Source organism: Electrona antarctica (genome assembly GCF_951216825.1).
Source record: "Electrona antarctica genome assembly, chromosome: 14".
NCBI lineage: Eukaryota > Metazoa > Chordata > Actinopteri > Myctophiformes > Myctophidae > Electrona > Electrona antarctica.
Window position 1 is genome coordinate 30,111,930 of NC_136795.1, and position 21,444 is coordinate 30,133,373.

Consider the following 21,444-nt stretch of genomic DNA (forward strand, 5'->3'; position numbering starts at 1 on the left):
CATATCTCACCCTTCACGCTGATGCTTCTGAGGTCGGTAATCTTCATCAGCATCTTAGGAAACATGCTGGGTTTGTCAGGCCTCCGCCTCCTCACGTAGATCTGCACAGATACATATTATTAGCTGTTAGAACATTGAACATGGCCTGGGCCGTGGCTCAGCGTTCCAGGCACCTTGGCTGGTAATCCAGTCTGGCAGTGTGCCGCGGGTTCGACTCCCGATCCCGACGGCCTTTACTGCATGTCATCCCCCCCATCTCTCTCCCCATTTCCTGTCAGCCTACTGTCTGTCCCTCCATAAAAAAATATAAAATAAAGGCGAAAGCCACAAAAAAAACCTGCCTGGGTTCAGTCATAGTGTCCTTTGGAAACAAGTGCTCTTCAGTGTAACAGGTAGGTATACATAGAAGCAAAACAATAAATAATAATAAAATTAAATAAAGGAAGTTCTACTCGTTCTACTTGAGTGTGGAAACGTGTCGGTCATCCTCTGTTGCCTTGCTGAAAGAAATAGATTGCATTTTTCACCTAAAGACGGAGGAGGAGTGCCTAAGTTACTGTTTTCCCTATACAGTCTGACTCACCAAAAGCAGAACATCATTATTTGTTTGCTTCTATCAACATCTTCTTTAGAGATTTAGTCTATCGATCACTTTTTCTAATAATCAGATAATCGATATGTTTAAAATTGCTAATTTGGAATGTAATCATGCCAAAGAGTTGATAGCACAAGAGCAAAAACAGGTAACTTCAGGGATCGATTCACAACAATAATGCTGTTTTCTAGACTAATAAACATTTTCACATTTTTCCGATTCGACAAAAAACTCTGTCCGACCTTCAGGGCTTCCAACAACGGCTCCTGTAGAACGTCCACCTTGTCTGACTCCTCCAGGTCTTGACGGTCTGCACGAGCACACACACACACACACACACACACACACACACACACACACACACACACACACACACACACACACACACACACACACACACACACACACACACACACACACACACACACACACACACACACACACACACACACACACACACACACACATTTTAGTATTATGAAAAACAACGTCATGGCATTCAATATCGTGCTAGAAGTAGCGTAGCATCTCAGTGCAGAAATGACCAGGTCTGTTCTCACACACCACCATATTGTGATAAGTTGCAGTGCAGATAGAGCAGTTTGAAACCAAGTTATTGAAAATAAGAACTTAGGGAATTTATGCATGAACATAGTTCACCTGTATGTGCAATTTCCTAAAGATAACCTGATGAAGGATCTAGAGCGGTGCCCGTTGGGGCCTCTACAGCGGTGCCCGTTGGTCACTGGCCTACTTGGAACGATGCAAGTTGGAAATGCATGGCCCACCCAGATATTATGTCTGTGTCCCTTTTATGCCCATATATGGAGTTCTTTGTCAGGCATGCCCAAATATGGAGTCTATGCAAACGTCAGAATGATGTCAGAACAGGCCAGCTCCATATATGTACAGGGCAGGGGCGTACAGACGTACGTACACACACACACAGAGACTTGGTGCATTTATAGTTAGATTAGACAGCTGGTAAAATCCCAATTCTTTTTTTTATGACATTGCCAATTTGTCAGCCAGGTTGCAGTACCTCCGCAGAGCAGGCAGATGGCGCTGAGCAGTCCCGTCTCGGCGTCGTCCATCTCCAGAGGCAGCAGCTGGTTGGCGAAGGAGAACACCAGGTCTGTGAGCGGGCCGAAGCCTGCGTTATGCATCTGGGTCCGGTTCAGGGTCAGGCCGTCCGAGAAGGTCATGGTGTCCTGGTCCGGGGTGTAGCGGGTACAGATCCGCAGGATCTGGGATGGGGACGACAAGGGACAGAGTAGAATCAGTGTTGCAGATTCTGTGCGGAAAAACAAGCAACCTTAACCCATTTAGACCTGAGGACGATTCTACAAAAATGTCTTCTAAATACTAAAAGTTTTCTGAAACCTATGTTTCTATGTCAGTGGTTCTCAAACATTTTCATGTCAAGGACCCCAGAAATCGGCTGCCGGCCCCCCATCTGAAAATGTGTTGTTCCAGGGACCCCCCCCCCCCCCCCCCCCCAGAAGCAAAGATTTGAGTTAAAATCTAATATAATAGTTAGACCTACAAGTCTTTTCAAAAGTATTTCAAAAGTCGGCCTCCTGGTGGCGCTATAACAGGCCGTTCTGGAAGATTTGGGGCAGAGGTTCATCGTTGGCATCCAGGGATTGTGTGTGCAAAATTTGGCCACCGGGCTGGTAACAGACGGACGGACGGACGGACGGATGGACGGACACACACACACACACACACACACACACACACACACAGAGACAGAGTGCAAAACATACTCTCTCCCTATGCCTTCGGGCTGGTGGAGACAGTAAATACAGAAAACAGATATTATTAAGGAAAGTTTATGCATGCACTATGTGAGTGTACTATGTAAACTCTAAATTTCCATTTTCCAGCCATTCAGTTGCAATAATAATAATTTGGGGGTCGCGACCCCCATGTAGAGAACCCCTGCACTAGGACACGTTAGGCACTTATGGATGGCTTGGGTTAAGTGCAATTACACACATACTGTACACATCACACATACTGTACACATCACACAACACACATACTGTACACATCACACAACACACATACTGTACACATCACACATACTGTACACATCACACATACTGTACACATCACACATACTGTACACATCACACATACTGTACACATCACACAACACACATACTGTACACAACACACATACTGTACACATCACACAACACACATACTGTACACATCACACAACACACATACTGTACACATCACACATACTGTACACATCACACATACTGTACACATCACACAACACACATACTGTACACATCACACAACACAACAAGACACATTTGAAAATGGTTTCAACCATAATGGAAAAATAAATAAATAAAATAAATTCAGAAACAAGCCCAATAACCTGCAACCCACAAATACAATTTACAAAAAGCAACTTTAAGCCTGATGGAGGGGAAAGGAACTGGTTGGAATAACGTGTTCCTTCCACGTGCTACGTCCAACCAGGGAAACTCCCCCCTGTCAGGCATGAAGGAAGCATGAGTTCAAGTCCGTTGCTCTCCCCATGTCCCCCATATATGGGGACTAGGTTGGCGGAGGGTGTGTAGAGCCCAGGATCACATTAGATAATTGACACAGGGGTGAAAAATGGGTTACAAAATCGTGGGATAAAGATTATAAAAGTAAAAAAAGCAACTTTACAAAAAAACAAGCCCAAAGGCGCTCATAATAAGCAGACATGGCAACACTGAATAGAATATGTGTTCCATGTAGAGGAGGAACCCTTTTAAATAAGTAAACAGAACCAAACATAACATAAACATTGTCATTCTTGGTTCTATGGCCTTGAGTTACAACAGGACCATAATGGCAAGGCATATAACGGATACAGATCAGTAATCATGTGTGCATAAGTAACTATGTATATACAGTATACTTTATGTGTTGTATAACCTAAGTCATCTATTATTGATCCATGTCAGGCAGAGATGCACATATAGTGTATGTGTGCACGTGGCTGACTGTGATCAATAAAATATGACTTATATCCCTTATATTTCACTTACAAACATGTTTTGGGGTCATTTCAATGTCTTCTACACAGGCTTTTGTGAGCACCCACCAAACCCACCAGTTTTTAAGTTGCTTGATTCCGTATTTAGAGATTCGATTTTTGATATTTAGGCTATTTTTTTTATCAGGCACGCCCCACCTTCCTATACAAACCCACTGTACCTTAAAAGTTAAAACTCAATTTTAAACATGTTAGATTCATTGAAAACACACGTCCTTGGTTCTGGTGGCATATATTGCCCTTCCAATATGTCAGAGGGTGTTTTTTCCAATTACTTTTTTAAGCATGTGTGCGTGCGTGTAGGTGTAAAGTACACCTACCACCAGGGTGTACTGTCGAGGCAGGCTGCTTTGAGCAGGGTGATCTGGTGTGTGTGTGTGCGTGTGCGTGTGCGTGTGTGTGTGTGTAAACCACTCACCAGTATGTCGAGGCAGGCTGCTTTGAACAGGGTGATCTGGTGTGTGTGTGTGTGTGTATGTGTGTGTGTGTGTGTGTGTGTGTGTGTAAACCACTCACCAGTATGTCTAGGCAGGCTGCTTTGAGCAGGGTGATCTGGTGTGTGTGTGTGTGTGTGTGTGTGTGTGTGTGTGTGTGTGTGTGTGTGTGTGTGTGTGTGTGTGTGTGTGTGTGTGTGTGTGTGTGAACCACTCACCAGTATGTCTAGGCAGGCTGCTTTGAGCAAGGTGATCTGGTGTGTGTGTATATGTGTGTGTGTGTGTGTGTGTGTGTGTGTGTGTGTGTGTGTGTGTGTGTACCACTCACCAGTATGTCTAGGCAGGCTGCTTTGAGCAGGGTGATCTGGTCGGCGATGCTCAGTGTGGTGAAGCCGGGCAGCTGCTTGGCGAACTCCACCGTCTTGATGATGCACTTGGTGGACAGCTCGCTGAACTTGTCCCACAGGCTGTGGTCCAGAGCCACGCGGTGCTCCGAGCTGTTGTTCTGCAACCACCGGACAGAGAGACCATTTATTACTCTTTATACATGTACATGCTGGATGCACCAGGACCATTCAAACCCCTATAGTCTCTCCACTGTGGTGGGGTAGGAAGTTCCTACACCGCAGGGGTAGTTCCTACTATGGAACACGTACAGTATAGTGGAGTTTGACAGTTTTCCTAGTCCTCTCAAGAGAAATTGTTATCTTATGGAATCAATTGGCGTAACAACTAATTTGTGGAGAAAAAGGAGTTTAAAAAAATTAAAATAAACTAGTTTAGTTGACTAGGAATTATCATATAGTAAATACAAACTGCATCCATGCATGTGCATGGATGTGTGTGTGCGTGTGCGTGTGTGCGTGCGGTTGTGTACCGTTGTGTATTTGCCCAGCTGGCAGAGCGAGGGGAAGGTGTCCTGGTGTGCCCGTCTGACTCTCTCTATCATGCCCTCTTCATCGGCTGACAGGACGTAGCTCTCCACCACCTCCACCCTCCGCTCCTCCTTCTTCTTCTTCGCTCGGTCGTTCCGTACGGCTGAGGGTGGACAGAGGAACACATGCAGAAACCTCTTAGCTCCATATTCTAACTTTTAGTGTTTGTTTGCTTTTCTTCATACATTGCCCTATGCTATGTTTGATGTTTTTGAATAATCCTGAAAAGTAACAGTTTATAGTGAGGTTTCCACCCTGCAGAGATGATATATGAATCAAACTTTTTTTTATTAATCATGTATTAATCAAGTAATTGGTGTGTTGTTTTTACATGTTTTTCAAATATTGCATATTGTTTTTAAATATTGAAATATATGTTGACCTTTTTACTAAAGTAGCTATTCTTTGGAAAATCGCTAGTGTGGGTGTAGCTAGTGACCACCAGTAGAGGGAGACAAATATCAATAGTTTAAAATCAGGGGAGTGACAGAGGATGATCAGAAAGTGAGAAAGTGCTTTGAAGTGAGATCTGAGGACTGATGGCATGTGAACACACACACACGCACACGCGCACGCACGCACGCGCACGCACGCACGCACGCACGCACGCACGCACGCACACACACAGACGCACGCACACACAGGTGCACAAACACAGAGGCGCGCACGCACAAACACACACACACACAAATACTCACATTCTTTGGACATGCCAACGTCAAGACATTTCTGCAGCCGACACGACTGGCACCTGTTCCTGGTCACCTTGTTGATGACACAGCCCTTCTCCCTGTGACACGTATACACCATGTTCTTCTGGATGCTACGGCGAAAGAACCCCTGAGAGAGAGAGAGAGAGAGAAATTGTCATACAAATTACTGCGATGAATTCTTTCATTTGTGTTTGTGCCACTAAACCTTATCGTCGGGCAGAAGCCTCTTATCTCCACATTTGAACTTTTTTCACCAGTTTACTTGATCATGCTATAGCGTCACGCAAAACTATCAACAGCAGCACACCACTCAACAAATAATCACCATCATCATAATGGACTAAATATACAACATCGCTGTCTCCATATTCTAATCTTTTCAGTTTTTTAACGTCCTACTTGATCATACTACAGCATCACACAAAGGTATCAAAAGTAGCAGATCTGCAAGCTCAACGCGTTTGGTGCTTGTAGTTCTTTTTTTGCAATTTTTTTTATTTGAATCCTGACAAGTTAACCATTTTGGACATATGAGGTTTCCACCCGACAGAGACGACGTGCAGTAAATAGCCTTTGTAAACACAAATTGCACAAGGCAGATAAGACAATCACTTTAAATATACAATGATATAAAAGACAACAATGGCCAAAATAAACATAGTACAACATAAATAATGTACTATGGCCAAAACGGGCCATAAGACAACAAGCTATACATACAAGGTATTTTGGGAAAAAGTTTGAATGAAAAGTGTTCTGACATTGTGCTGTTCGACTCTGGCCTCTCCTTTACTCCCTAAAATTCCTGTCACCCATGGACTTAGAAAAGGTAATTCATGCTTTTATTTCTTCTCGTTTAGATTACTGCAGATTAAATTTTACTCATGACTTTTAAAGCCCTGAATGGCCAGGCTCCTAGCTACGTCTCCGACATGCTGAAACCCTACAGGCCTGTGCGCCCACTCAGGTCCTCAGACAAGGCCCTCCTGGAGACCCCTACAGCTCAGCTTGTCACTAAGGGCGGCAGGGCCTTTGCAACCAGGGCCCCCATACTCTGGAATGCCCTACCTACTGACCTAAGATGCGCAAAATCATTATCCACATTTAAAACTCTGCTGAAAATCCACCTTTATCTTAAAGCCTTTTCCTAACTGTCATTATTGTATTATGTATGTTTTGTATTTTTATGCCGGCCATTGCATGGATTGATCTTTTATTGTTCTTTTGATGTAAAGCACTTTGTGACTTTGTCTAGAAAATGTGCTATATAAATAAATTCATTATCATTATCATCATTTCTCGAACTGTTTAAACCCCAGCATCCGTATTGTGGGGAAAGCGGAAAAGCAGAAAATAGCAGATCGACAAGCTCACAATGCTTCACGATGTGACGTCTTGTGAGCTGCTATTAAAACGCTTTCCCCCCCAATACTAGAAAACAGAAAACAATATACAGAAAAATATAGCCCTGACGGACACCGAATTCAACCATATATGGGGGTTTAAGCAGTTAACGCTTAGACAGCCAGCATTTTTTTATAAACTGTGATATAATTCACGCCAGCATTTTTCCCTGTTCAGCTCTTATTTTGAAGAGCCAAAAATCCAGACCGGATGTTATGATCTTATGTTGGGGTGTGCGATGATATTTTAGCAGCCCCGGTTGGTAAACAGGGTCGAGTGATGATGCATCATGGAGGGCATCACAGCGTCGGCTCTGGGCCGTGGAATAAACCTTGTTTTGACCAAAAATGCCATCTGGGACAAGGAATAGGAGATACAGGCAATTGAAAGAAACAGATAATGGGTGTTTATGGGCACGGCGATCAAGATGGCACGATCCAGTGTTATTGACAACACCAGCTAGCAACCCGATGCTAACGTGAGTAGCATTATGACGTGATCAATCAAAAGCACTATAAAAGACCAATTGCCGCACATCAACGGCATTGGCATTAAGCGTAACATTTATTTATTAATTGCTTTTAATTGACGTAGATCTATGCCAATGGCGGACTAAGTGTTAATGGATTTGCCCTATTTGTTCCAAAATAGTGACACTAGGTTGAAAGTGGGTCGAAAGAGCATAGACAACGACGTGGAAACAACGAGGGAAAATGAAATTAATGGAAACGATTATAGCGATTATGCAAAACATATTTGCAATTAGCTCAAATAATTGGGATCAGGCGATTATGTAATAACTGTGACAGAGAGAGAGAGAGAGAGAGACATAGGAGACAGAGACGGGGGGGTAGCAGGAAAGTAATGAATTGGGTTGTGACATTGTTACAGTGTGACTCTTGTACACCATGTTCTTTTGCACCAGAAACCATATTTTAACTTTTAGGTTTTTTTCCGTAAATTAGCGCACTCTACTTGACTACAGCACCAACGAAAAGCATCAAAAAGTATTATTACATTTTCTATTGTGAACGGGAATCCCTTGGTGTTTTAAGCATTATGTTATACTTTAGCTTTTGAAAAATAGCAGATCTACAAATAGCAGCAAGCTCATAGCTTGTAGATCTGCTGTGTTTGGGGAAACATAACATTTCAAAAGTTATGAATCACTGACGTTTCTGAATGTTATCTGGTTTGGTGGGTGTGTAACAGTCCTGACTCATACATCCTCTTTAACGGTTACCAGGAGATGCGTGGCGTTTCTTCTAGCGCCATCCCCTCACACGGATGCCAACCGCTGTTTAGGAATAACATCAGAACCAATTCGTTGCTGTTGGGCAGAAACCTCTTATCTCCATAACTTTAACTTTGTTTTTGTTTTTCTTCATAAATGAATACCCTACTAAGTACCTACTTAGTGCCCTACTTACATCATACTACAGCATCACAGAAAATAATCAAAAGTAACAGATCTACAAGAACGTGTCGGTCGGCTACTTTTGCTATTTCTGAACTTGAATCCGGGCTGAAAAGTAACAGTTTTGGACAGACATATGAGGTTTCCACCCGGCAGAGGCGAAAAGTGTCATAATCGCCACGAATGTCACTGGGGCAGACATTCTTTCCCATTGTCATCGCTAGACTTGCATCTCTTGCCAACGGGAGAGCACAGACGGACAGAAGTTCTTGTTTATTGGTGGTCATAGAGACAGTGATAAACATGATGGGATAGTGTGGATACGGTAACTCACTGAGAGACAGAGCATGTACGCCAATGAGGAGCTTTATTACTAGAAGTAGAACACATGACTTAATTACCCATTATGAATATGAAAAACAGATTGACACACCACTCTCCACCACAGCATACACACGTCAATTGAGCAATATAACTCATATGACAGGTTGTGTGTGTGTGTGTGTGTGTGGTATACTTTTTTTTAGATATTGCGGTTAGGACTGGGCAATATAGCATATTGTTATTATATCGATATCGTGATACGAGACCAAATACCGTCTGGGATTTTGCATATGATAATGTTGTGAATGACAAAAAATATATATTTTCCTTGTTTTAATACATTTTTGGATAAACAGCAAATCTCTATAAGCTCACAGTGCATATGTAGACAGGTTATTATTTCCTATTTCCTATGCCCTAGTTGTGCTATATTTTGATTTGCGTAGGACTGAGCAATAGCCCTTAGCTGTGTGATATAATCAGGATTCGAGATTTTATTCCCACAACAATGATTGATTGCTAGGACTTTGTTTTCGTACATACTGACAAGACAGATAACATTAGCAAAACAAAGCCAGTGCATGTCATCCTTCTACGTGCAAAACTACCCGCAGCAACTTCATATAAAGTCAAAGGTGTGCACTGTGCAGGAGGCAAAGATTCATCAAGATTTTGGGAAAAGCGAGTCAAAGCAAAAAAGGCATGTTTCAGATGACCTGAAAGGCTTGTCAAGTCAGGTTACAGATCGGTTCCGACAATATAGCAATATATGGTTAGATACAGTACTTAAGTCCCATTTTGAACATCTCTAAAGGTTTTGACATCTTTTTCTGAAAAGTGTCTGTTGTCTGTTGACATGGCCAAAATAGGGACCAGAGTTAAAGCTAATAGCGAACTTGTGCCTATTTGGCAGAACATAAAATACAACGACCACTTAAGACATTTCTAAGACAGTACAGTAGGCGACAAGGGGATTTCTGTGCAACTTTCACATTTAGATTATTATTTTCAAGTTTGTCAATTTCATCTTTCCGCAGCTTAGAAAATAAAATGAGGCCCGGGCGGTTAGCTCAACCGTCTGGGCACCTAGGCTGTCAAGCCAGCCGGACGGCGTGCTGCGGGTTCTACTCCCGAGCCCGACGGCCTTTGCCACGTATCACTCCCCATCTCTCTTTGCCCCTTTCCTGTCTGACTACTGTTCACTATCAATAAAGGCATTATAAAAGCCCCAAAACAAATCTTTAAAAGATAATAATAATAATAATTAAAATGACACATGCACTGCTTCACTCCTTCATAGTTATACAGGCAGATGCAAAGATACAAAGATTCACAGCATATTTGTAGCTTTGTAGCTTTTGTAGCAGCTACAAACGTCGGATTTGCTTTGTAGCTTTACGTCGCTGGCTTCCATTGAAAATGAATGGTAGACTGTATCTTTGTATCAGCCCCTGTGAACACAGGATTCCTCAACAGAGGTTGAAGTTAACCTTACATGTTATCATCTTGTCCATGATTGTTGTTTCTAACATGTGCCATTTGGACAGTTTGTATTTTTCTTAGCTGTGGGTGGATATAAAACTGTGCAAAGGCATTAGATTTCATAGCTGTGGTATACTTTTTTAGATTATACCACCGCTAATTGACTCACCTGAAGAGCGCATACACCCATTAACACATTCCGTCCGTAGGACGTGTGGAAACGTCATAGGGAATCGAACAGAGGGGTGCATACGACGTCTGTAGACGTCCTAGCGCATCCTCAATGATACCGGGCGAGAGAGGAATATTCTGCATTTTTTATTTGTCAGTTCGCCTTTCGGCTACCGTATGCTACGCTCTGGGCTCATGTTAGCTTACCGTTGACTTAGCTGTTAGCGCGGCAGAAAGAATGACTCGTCTCTCCTAATCCAGGGTGCTCTCCGTGGTTTTGAACTGATCGATATACTAGCGCTTCATTTCTGCTCCTCATCCGTCTCTCCCGCAAAATATGAACGCTTTTTGGATCATATATCGTATAAATTAAAACGATAGAAATGTAAGCTAGCAATGTAAAGCAAACTTTTTTAGCAGATTGTTTCCGGGTCGTGGGTTTCAGAGTAAAAGCGGCCATGTCTTTCCGGCACCCCAGAGCTCCCATTTTGAAGGAATCCCGGCACCGAAAAAACAGATTAAATAAAAAAACAATAATGAAGCTTGCACACTAATCTCTAAAGAGTTTTGCAGTAATAATCCACTGACCTGATTTGGTAATAATATTCCTTCTTCTGGGTGTAATTTTTCACCAGGTCATATTATACCTCTACTCTCAAAACAACTTTAAATCATTAGCATGATTATTTCACACCTTTGCCTCGATTACAATTGGTAAAATTATTATAAAGAATAATGTGAGAATAGCAGATCTACAACTTCACAATGTGTCATGCGTAGTGAGCTTGTAAATCAGCAATTTTCACTATTTTTGCGATTGTCAATTATAAAACCCACAATTTCATTGTCAAACGTTTTACGCCCCCCAAAAGACTAACCCTGCACACACGTTAATTCGATTAACCTACATTCATTTGGTTACTGGTTCAAAATGTCTGTTTCGATATATTTCCGTTTAATTACCCAGCCCCTACCAACCCAACCACTAACATTGTGTGTGATTGGAGCTACCTACTTCATAAAGGGACAACAGACAACTCAATATATACAGTCCAATTACAAATACCAGGCCGATATGACCTTTGTGTATAGAAAACTAGTCCTATACAGCCAACAACAAGCTCTTGCACACACATTGACAAATGTCCACTGACACAGAATGCAGCACACACACATACACACACACACATACACAATCGACATATTCACACACAAAAACATGAACATAGTCACTCACACGCACACACGCAATTTGTTTACGCATGCACGTCCCTGCATTGACATCATCAGCGTGTGTGCGAGTGATCATGTGTCTATGTTTGTGTGCATCGATGTGTGTGCGTGTGTGCGTGTGTGTGCGTGTGTGCATTCATGCGTGTAAATGCAAATGCGTGAGAGCAGTGTGTGTGCAGGATTATGTGAACTGCAAAGAGGCTTACAAAGCCTAGGGGAAGTGTAAAGGTTGTGACCTGCTGGTCACTCCATCGCTCTGCTGTTTCTCATGGAATGTTTCTCTCTCTACTGTTCGCTCTATTCTGTTTCTCATGGAATGTTTCTCTCTCTACTGTTCGCTTTATTGTTTCTCATGGAATGTTTCTCTCTCTACTGTTCGCTTTATTCTGTTTCTCATGGAATGTTTCTCTCTCTACTGTTCGCTCTATTCTGTTTCTCATGGAATGTTTCTCTCTACTGTTCGCTTTATTCTGTTTCTCATGGAATGTTTCTCTCTCTACTGTTCCCTCTATTCTGTTTCTCATGGAATGTTTCTCTCTCTACTGTTCGCTTTATTCTGTTTCTCATGGAATGTTTCTCTACCGTTCGCTCTATTCTGTTTCTCATGGAATGTTTCTCTCTCTACTGTTCGCTCTATTCTGTTTCTCATGGAATGTTTCCCGCAATTTCATCGCATAAAATCACGTAAATACCTGCATAGTTCATTTCAAAATCAAGGATTTTAGGCCGCATAATCAAGGATTATAAACGGCATAATCAAGGATTTTTGCCCGCATTTTTCTGGAGGGTCTACATTACACACAATAAAGAAGATAATCATGTCAATTTAGCTTGAAGTGACATTTTCGGCACACACACACACACACACACACACACACACACACACACACACACACACACACACACACACACACACACACACACACACACACACACACACACACACACACACACACACACACACACACACACACACACACACACACACACACACACACACACACACACACACACACACACACACACACACACACACACTCACACACTCTCTGTGTGAAAAAGTTAAATATTTCCTGCTGTTGCGTGTTTACACTTGGGTGGAAAGTGGAAACCTCATATGCTTGTCAGGATTCTAATTAAAAAATCACACCTGTGTGATGCGAGGGGTGGTCTTATCATCGTACATCATCCATTCATTGTCATTCATTGTCATTGTCAATTTGTGTAGGACATAAATAACCGATTTGCTCGTCCACATATGACGTAAATTCTCCATTCATTGTCAATTTGTGTAAGACGAAAATCTACACTATAGCTGAATATAGGAGGGGCTAGCACCCCTCAAAAACAGAAAAAGTAGCAGATCTACAAGCTCGAAACGTGTCACTTTGTGACGGATTTCTAGCTTATGGATCTTCCACTTTTGATGCTTTTGTGTGACACTGACTGTAGTAAGATCAAGTAGGGCATTCATTTACTAAAACAAAGTGAAATATTTCTTGGTGTTGCATGTTGACGTTGACATTTAATAATGTCCCTCAGAAACAATCACATCACATCCACAATGGTATGTCTCCTTTCTTGTTGCGTTCACACGAGGCATTTGCAAAGATGCAAATATCACAGAATATTTGTCTTTGTATATCTGTTGCTCAGTGATGTCATCAAGTGTGTGTCGTGTCCGTAGTGAGGTGTGTCGGAGGCGCGGCGGCCGACGGGGGAGATTGAGAAAAAAGAACGACAACAAAGCTTTGTAGCTTTGCATCTGGGAGTTGAACCCAGCTCGGCTTCAATGTGTAGCTTTGTATCTGGGAGTTGAACCCAGCTCGGCTTCAATGTGTAGCTTTGCATCTGGGAGTTGAACCCAGCTCGGCTTCAATGTGTAGCTTTGTATCTTTTGCAGCAGCTACAAACATCGGATTTGCTCCACGTCGCTTCCCTTGACAATGAATGGTAGACTGTATCCATCTGCCCATGTGAACGCACCATCTCTGTCTCTCTACTGTATCCATCTGCCCGTGTGAACGCACCATCTCTGTCTCTCTACTGTATCCATCTGCCCGTGTGAACGCACCATCTCTGTCTCTCTGTGAACGCACCATCTCTGTCTCTCTACTGTATCCATCTGCCCATGTGAACGCACCATCTCTGTCTCTCTGTGAACGCACCATCTCTGTCTCTCTACTGTATCCATCTGCCCATGTGAACGCACCATCTCTGTCTCTCTACTCTACTATATCCATCTGCCCATGTGAACGCACCATCTCTGTCTCTCTGCCCATGTTAACGCACCATCTCTGTCTCTCTGCCCATGTGAACGCACCATCTCTGTCTCTCTGCCCATGTGAACGCACCATATCTGTCTCTCTGCCCATGTGAACGCACCATATCTGTCTCTCTCAGTATCTCTCTATGGCTTCCTCTCCCCATTTTCTTTCCGCCACTACTATTACTTTACACACACACGCACATGCGTGTGCGTGGCGCATGTGTGTGTCACTCTATTTTTAGCCAGTAAATCCAGGTCTTCTAGCAGTGACCTGCATCTGCTGGCCTCGGGCCAGCTTAACCAGAATATACTGTATTTGTGTGTGTGTGAGACTGTGTGTGTGTGTGTGTGTGTGTGTGTGTGTGTGTGTGTGTGTGTGTGTGTGTGTGTGTGTGTGTGTGTGTGTGTGTTTCTTTCATGTCTGTCAGACACTGAAATTGCACACGTCTCATTCAAAATCAAGAGTGTCATTGTTGCATGAAGTATATCTAGGTGTGTACTGTATGCAGGTCAGTGTGTGTGTGTGTGTGTGTGTGTGTGTGTGTGTGTGTGTGTGTGTGTGTGTTAGTGTTGATGTGAACGTGTGTGCACTTTTTGTGCGAGTGTTCATATACGTACATTATACTGGTACATACTGTACATATTTACATGTGATCTTGCAGACTTGCATGTACACACACACACACACACACACACACACACTTTGTTGCTGTCAGGCAAAAACCTTGTATCGCCATTCTTCAAAATCACACCCGTGTGAACTGAGTGGTGCAACTCCCCCCCTTGGACATAGAAGGTTTCCACCCGACATTGACGACTTGTATTTGAGCTCATACCTACCCCCTCCACATGGAGATTGTGGAGCAACTGAGCAGGAGGGGAAATGGTTATGTATCCCAAGGGGAAATACCGTATTGTGCCGGTAGCCATGAAGATTTATAATGAGGCACGCCGTTGGCTGCTCAGCTCGTTAAATAGTCTAATTGGCTCTGAAGTAACAACAGCTCATTGCAGTAAGGACAGATCTGACTTGGTTAGCCTACTTGTGTGTATATTTTGTTTCTCTTGTCCTGCATAATGCATACTTTGTTGAGGGTGTATCCTGGAAACCTCATATGTCCAAAACTGTTACTTTTCAGGATTAAGTTTAAAAACAGCTAGAAGTAGCAGAACCACAAGTTCAAATAAATCGCGTTGTGACATGTCATGCTCTTGTGCATCAAAAGACGGTGTAGTATGATCAAGTAGGTCGTTAATTTATGGGGGGGGGGGGGGGAGAAATAAATATGGAGATAAGAGGTTTCTGCCCAACAGCAACAATATTATACAGTTGTATATTTACTCCATTATTGATGGTGCTTCTTTTGTGTGTGATGTACTGCTCTGCTGTACAGTACATGTTCTTGCCCCGAAACTGTATCTTAACTGCTGGACTGCCCATGGTGACTGGATTTCCCTCGCGGGATCAGGAAAGGTCTCGTCCTATCTTATCTCATCTTATCTCACCTTGCAGCCCTCACAGGCGCTGACTCCGTAGTGATAGCCGGACGACTTGTCCTGGCAAACGAAACAGGGCTTGTAGATGCGAGGAGGGGGAGGCGGAGAGGGGGGGCTGGGCACCAACAGGTCCTCCCCCGAGCTGCTGCTTCCTGTCTCGATGGCTGCGAGAGAAGAGGAGAGAGGAGGAGGAGGAGACGTTACTACAGGAAGGAGGTGCCGAACGTCCACGTGAAGACGATCCTTCCTGAGGGAGCTAGCTAGCCACCGTTTGTAATTAGATAGATAGCGACAGACAGACAGACAGACAGACAGACAGACAGACAGACAGACAGACAGACAGACAGACAGACAGACAGACAGACAGACAGACAGACAGACAGACAGACAAATTAAAATATCCAGATATAAAGGGTCGTCTTATGGGATAGCCAAGGAACCACTCAATGTCTCCTCAAATCTATGCCAAATCTAGGATTTGATCAGCCATAGGATGAGATTGTGTCCTGCGCTTCCTACGGTAATGAGATGGAGAAGACCAATATTTCCCCCCCAAAATACCAGAATTACCTAGGAAGCTTCTTTGCAAATATTGCTTGTGCCATTTCTTAAATGTATATTGTTACGGCGACCAGACGTCCTGGATTGGACTAAACTGTTGCGGTTTCAAGCTTGGTGTCACCGAGTCCCGGCCAATATCTATTAAACACAATAATTGTCCCAGTTTTCACCACGGTTAAAATAATAACACTTGCTGCTTAGAGCTAGATGTTTACCATGTTCTGTTGGAAGCTACGGTCACTACTTATAACGGTTCTAAACAAATGTCAAGAAATTGTCAAAGAAATACAAGCGCTTCACTTTGTGCAGCACTGTGAGTTTGTACATCTGCTATTTTTTAAGTGTGCAAACTACTGATTTAGAAGGAATGTTGTAGAATCTTCCTCAGGTCTTGATTAGGGGTCCCAGTTTGGATTTTTGAAAACATGTTCCCCCTCTGTACTTTTGGGGGTTTCTACTTAATTACAACAACGTTAACACACACTGATGTCTCCACACCAATAAAGCTCTCCACGTGAACTCAGGGGAGCAGAAGGACATGAAGAATGGTGACATGGACAGAGTGTCCTGTTTACAAAGAGAGAGAAAGACTGACTGAAGGCAGGGGGGAAGGGAAGGAGAGGCAGAGGAGACACAGTGAACGGACATAAACAGAGAAAGGGAGGTGGGGGTGGAGAGAGAGAGAGAGAGAGAGAGAGAGAGAGGAGGCCAGGTTTTGTAAGCTATTTTTTTTCCCCAAGTTGCAAAGTGACATACAAGTTGCTTTGTCTTTATTTCCTTTACTCGTGCTTACATTTCTTAGTTATGATTGTTATAAGTTGACACTTGCTTTGGCAATGTGAACGTATATTTTCCTATGCCATTGCCAATAAAGCTTCATTGGACTGGATTGAATTGGATTGGAAGGAGGAATGAGACAGAGGTAGTCAGCTGTGCAGATTTAGTACTAACCTGGACAGGGAAATGTGTGCTAGAGCGTGTGTTGGGGAGGGAGAGACTTATGTATGCTATGCAAGTGTAGGGTATGTGTAAGTATGTGTGTGTGCGTGTGTGCGTGTGTGCGTGCGTGCGTGCGTGCGTGCGTGCGTGCGTGCATGCGTGCGTGCGTGCGTGCGTGCCGAAGAAACCATCAATCCCTGATGTAGAGGCCCCCTGCTGAGCCGTATTTTTCTACTAGCACACACACCATCCCTTCTGTAAGCCACCGTTTCTCCTGTTCCCATCACTCCCCCACCACGCGTGCACGGCTGCACGCACGCACGCATGCACGCACGCACACACACACGATAAAATAACACACCAGAGGTGAGGACTTTAGCCTTGTAAACTGTAAAGGACTCACACCTGCAGAGTACAGAATGTGTATAGTGTCAACACTACTACAATGTACAGGGTCAGCAGCACGTTAGTTAAACAATGTGACACACAAGCTTGTATGTCTGCTATATGTTGGAATAGCCAAAGTATAAAATAATGGTTAAAGTGGCTAAACTGTAAAATGACACAGATCCGGCTTTAACGGGTTAAATGCTAACATGAAGCTGCTAATTCACAGCAAGTGGATAATAGCTATGTGTCGATTCACTATGGTATTTCTGAAAGACTGGACGTGACATGGTAGCTCAGAGATGCTGCTGAGGGAAAGATCAAAATGCTTTAAGCACTACTTGACTGGGTTTAGTTTGTCCCCTCCATTTTGTTACCCTACCTACAGTACTTACTGTACTACACCTGTGGTTGTCAACCTGTGGGTCAGGCCCCACTGGTGGGACATGAGGGCCTTTTAAGTGGGGCCCCCAAATATTTGGCAAAACACTACGATTTTAATGATAATATAACATCAATAGAAAAAAAGTGACATAGAGGGTATGCGCATGCATAAAGTGAGTGGCAAATTTAGTGGCAAAGTGAGTGGGAAAGTGATTTTTTTTAATGCAATCAGATGACTTTTCTGTTTGGATGCATGTGCTGTCAAAGCCAGAAAATAGTTCAAAATCTCTCCGTGCCAAAGTAGCCGATCAACAAGCGTCACACAACGTATCGCCGTATGATGCCATGCGTTGTAGATCTGCTATTTTTTGCCAAATGTTCACCTGTTGTGACATGCCCCAGGACGGGGACGGCAGGGTTAACGTGGTTAAGTGAGAGATGAGAGCATGGCCTGTGGATAATTCAGGTCAGGTGTTTTCGATGTGGAAATGGGATCATGGGGTTGTTGAGCTACAGTGTAGCTGCAACTATATCCATTAGCTCTGCTTAGTGATGATTATATTGATGATTGATGACTATGATGACCTTGTCGGATAATCGAGAAGTGTGGATTCTTTATGTTTGCATGTCTTAATATTCTATTCTAACCACTTCAGCGTTCTGTTATACTTTGTCGCACGGCGGTGGTGAGTGGGGAATGGACTTCGCGTTTATGTAAGGACACGCTGTGATTGGCCAATGCACTTGTGCAAGGACACGCTGTGATTGGCCAGTAGGCACTTTGAGTGGCAAACGCAAATGGGTGACAGCCAATCAGATTCGTCTGGAATATGGTGCGTGACATTGAGGGAAGAAAATGTAACACTGAGAGGGACGAGACTAATATCCACGCAGTGATATTAGTATTGCTAGACGAGGCTAGGTGACAGCGCCACCAGGGGGATGGAGGTGAGGGGTATGGTGGCTGTGGTTGATATTAGTATTGCTACACGAGGCTAGGTGACAGCGCCACCAGGGGGATGGAGGTGAGGGGTATGGTGGCTGTGGTTGATATTAGTATTGCTACACGAGGCTAGGTGACAGCGCCACCAGGGGGATGGAGGTGAGGGGTATGGTGGCTGTGGTTGATATTAGTATTGCTACACGAGGCTAGGTGACAGTGCCACCAGGGGGATGGAGGTTAAGGGTATGGTGGCTGTGGTTGATATTAGTATTGCTACACGAGGCTAGGTGACAGCGCCACCAGGGGGATGGAGGTGAGGGGTATGGTGGCTGTGGTTGATATTAGTATTGCTACACGAGGCTAGGTGACAGCGCCACCAGGGGGATGGAGGTGAGGGGTATGGTGGCTGTGGTTGATATTAGTATTGCTAGACGAGGCTAGGTGACAGCGCCACCAGGGGGATGGAGGTGAGGGGTATGGTGGCTGTGGTTGATATTAGTATTGCTAGACGAGGCTAGGTGACAGCGCCACCAGGGGGATGGAGGTGAGGGGTATGGTGGCTGTGGTTGATATTAGTATTGCTACACGAGGCTAGGTGACAGCGCCACCAGGGGGATGGAGGTGAGGGGTATGGTGGCTGTGGTTTTATTCTGGAACAGACATATTCCTCTCACTCTCTGTCGTCGTGTGATGAAAGGAAGGAAGGGACCCTGGAGAAATAATCCCATGACCCACTTTAGAGTCCTCTGTTCAAGGAACCGGGTTCTTAACAGCATCTCTCCATCCGCCGCCGCCCCTCCTCCTCCTCCTCCTCCTCCTCCTCCTCTCTCTCTCTCTCCCCCCTCTCTCTCTCTCCCTCCCTCTCTTCCCCCCCCCCCCCCCCCCCTCTCTCTCCAACCCCTCACCTCTAACCTCACATACATTACACACAGGCAAGACATGCACACGCACGAACACACACACACACACAATACAGGCACGTACGCAAACACAGATCACAGGCACATGAGTGCACGCCACACACGCACACACACACACACACACACACACACACCTCCCTTCCCCCATGTGCTAGTATCCATACCAGACATTCCTCAGTTCAGGAGACTCAGCTCTACTCTACTGCACTCCTCTGTTTAGAGAGAGAGAGAGAGAGAGAAAGAGAGAAAGAGAGAGATAGATAACGAGGGGGTTGAGAGACAAACAGAGAGAGAGAGAGAGAGAGAGAGAGAGAGAGTTGGCTTAGATTTAGTAAATATGGTGTCAGTCGTATAGACTAAGCCTGTCTTTCTCTCTTTCACTATCTCCATTCTCCAATGTATCCTTCTGGTTTGTCATCCATATATCACTGTTCTGCTAAGCCGTCGCTCCCTTGTTCCTTCTCTCCCCCTCCCTCTCTCTCCCCCTGCCTCTCCCCCCCCCCCCCCCCCCCATCCCTCACACACTCTCTCTCTCTCTCCCCATTTCGTACTCTCTCACCCTCCCTCTGTCAGTAGTGGAAGAATTACTATGATTATTTTAAAGTAAAAGTAGCAATACCTAATAATAAAATTGTAGGCTACTTCAGTAAAAGTACAAAAGTATTGGCATCAAAATATCATAATCAGTTTTCAAAATGTGTCATCATGTACATTGGCTATTTTCAAATAGCCGAAGTATAAAATAGGGCTTACCAGTAATTGGTCTAAAGCTGCAAAGTAACCATTATCTAAAGTTCTAAAATTATTGTAGTACAGTCAAAAGTACAATATTTTCCTCTGAGATGTAGTTGAGTAGAAGTATTAAGTATCAGGAAAAGAGATGGACACACTAAAGTAATAGTAAACTATTTTACCCAAGTAAAAGTACCAATACTGCAATGTAGAAGCACTCTGTTAGTTACAAGTACGTAAGTCCGGCAATCAAAATCTACTTTTGATTATTATTATTATTTGTTTGCATATTGTGTCCAATATTTGATTAATTTCTTCTATTTTTGAATATGTATATTTGTATGTGCCTTTTATTTCATTGTTAATGGTACCGGGGTTGTGGCTCTTTCAGAGCGGGAACTCTGGGGGGAGAGAGGGGTAAAGAATTTAACAATTTTTGTATGCTATTTTTGAGTCATATGTGACTTGAAAAATTATTAAAGAGACTTTGATAAAAGAAAATCTACTTTTGAAATCTAGTTAGAAAGTAATGGCATGAAAATATACTTAAAGTACCAAAAGTAAAAGTACTCATTATGCAGAATGCCCCGTTTCAGAAGGTATCATTATGTATAAAATGTATTAAAATCTGTAGAGTGGCTATTTTGAAATAGCCAAAGTTTAAATAGGCCTGAAGTGGTTAATTGCGACCGTAGGTTGCAGTTTACTATGACAACCTGCATTTCATGTCAGTCACACTTCATGTCAGTCAGTCCGTCAGTCACGCCTCGTGACACACTCCATATATGGCCGTCTCCATTATGAAGATCACGACACCGACCTCGTCAAACCCTGGATAGCCATACATGGAGAAGACTGGATCATCACCTAGATCAGCATATATGGAGCCGGCCAGCAACTCTACATCATTCTGACCTCACGGACACCATATTGATCTCCATATATGGGGCTGACCTGTTCTGACATTCCATATGTTTATCCTATCCCACCCGTCCTTCCTCTTCGATGTCTCTCTTTTGACTGATACCTGTCCA

At 43.6% G+C, this 21,444-nt stretch overlaps 1 protein-coding gene across 1 annotated transcript in view; it reads right to left on the reverse strand.

The window, feature by feature from the left end:
• LOC306937503 (retinoic acid receptor alpha-B-like) overlaps positions 1 to 21,444 on the reverse strand; it is a 38,834-nt gene that overhangs the window by 1,753 nt on the left and 15,637 nt on the right. Inside the window, exons 2-8 of the mRNA XM_079521330.1 lie at positions 15,554 to 15,708; positions 5,733 to 5,874; positions 4,977 to 5,137; positions 4,428 to 4,604; positions 1,638 to 1,842; positions 838 to 905; positions 11 to 101 (exon numbers count right to left, since the gene is read on the reverse strand). Coding sequence (XP_079377456.1) covers positions 11 to 101; positions 838 to 905; positions 1,638 to 1,842; positions 4,428 to 4,604; positions 4,977 to 5,137; positions 5,733 to 5,874; positions 15,554 to 15,708 — 999 coding nt within the window. The remainder of the gene's footprint in view (positions 1 to 10; positions 102 to 837; positions 906 to 1,637; positions 1,843 to 4,427; positions 4,605 to 4,976; positions 5,138 to 5,732; positions 5,875 to 15,553; positions 15,709 to 21,444) is intronic.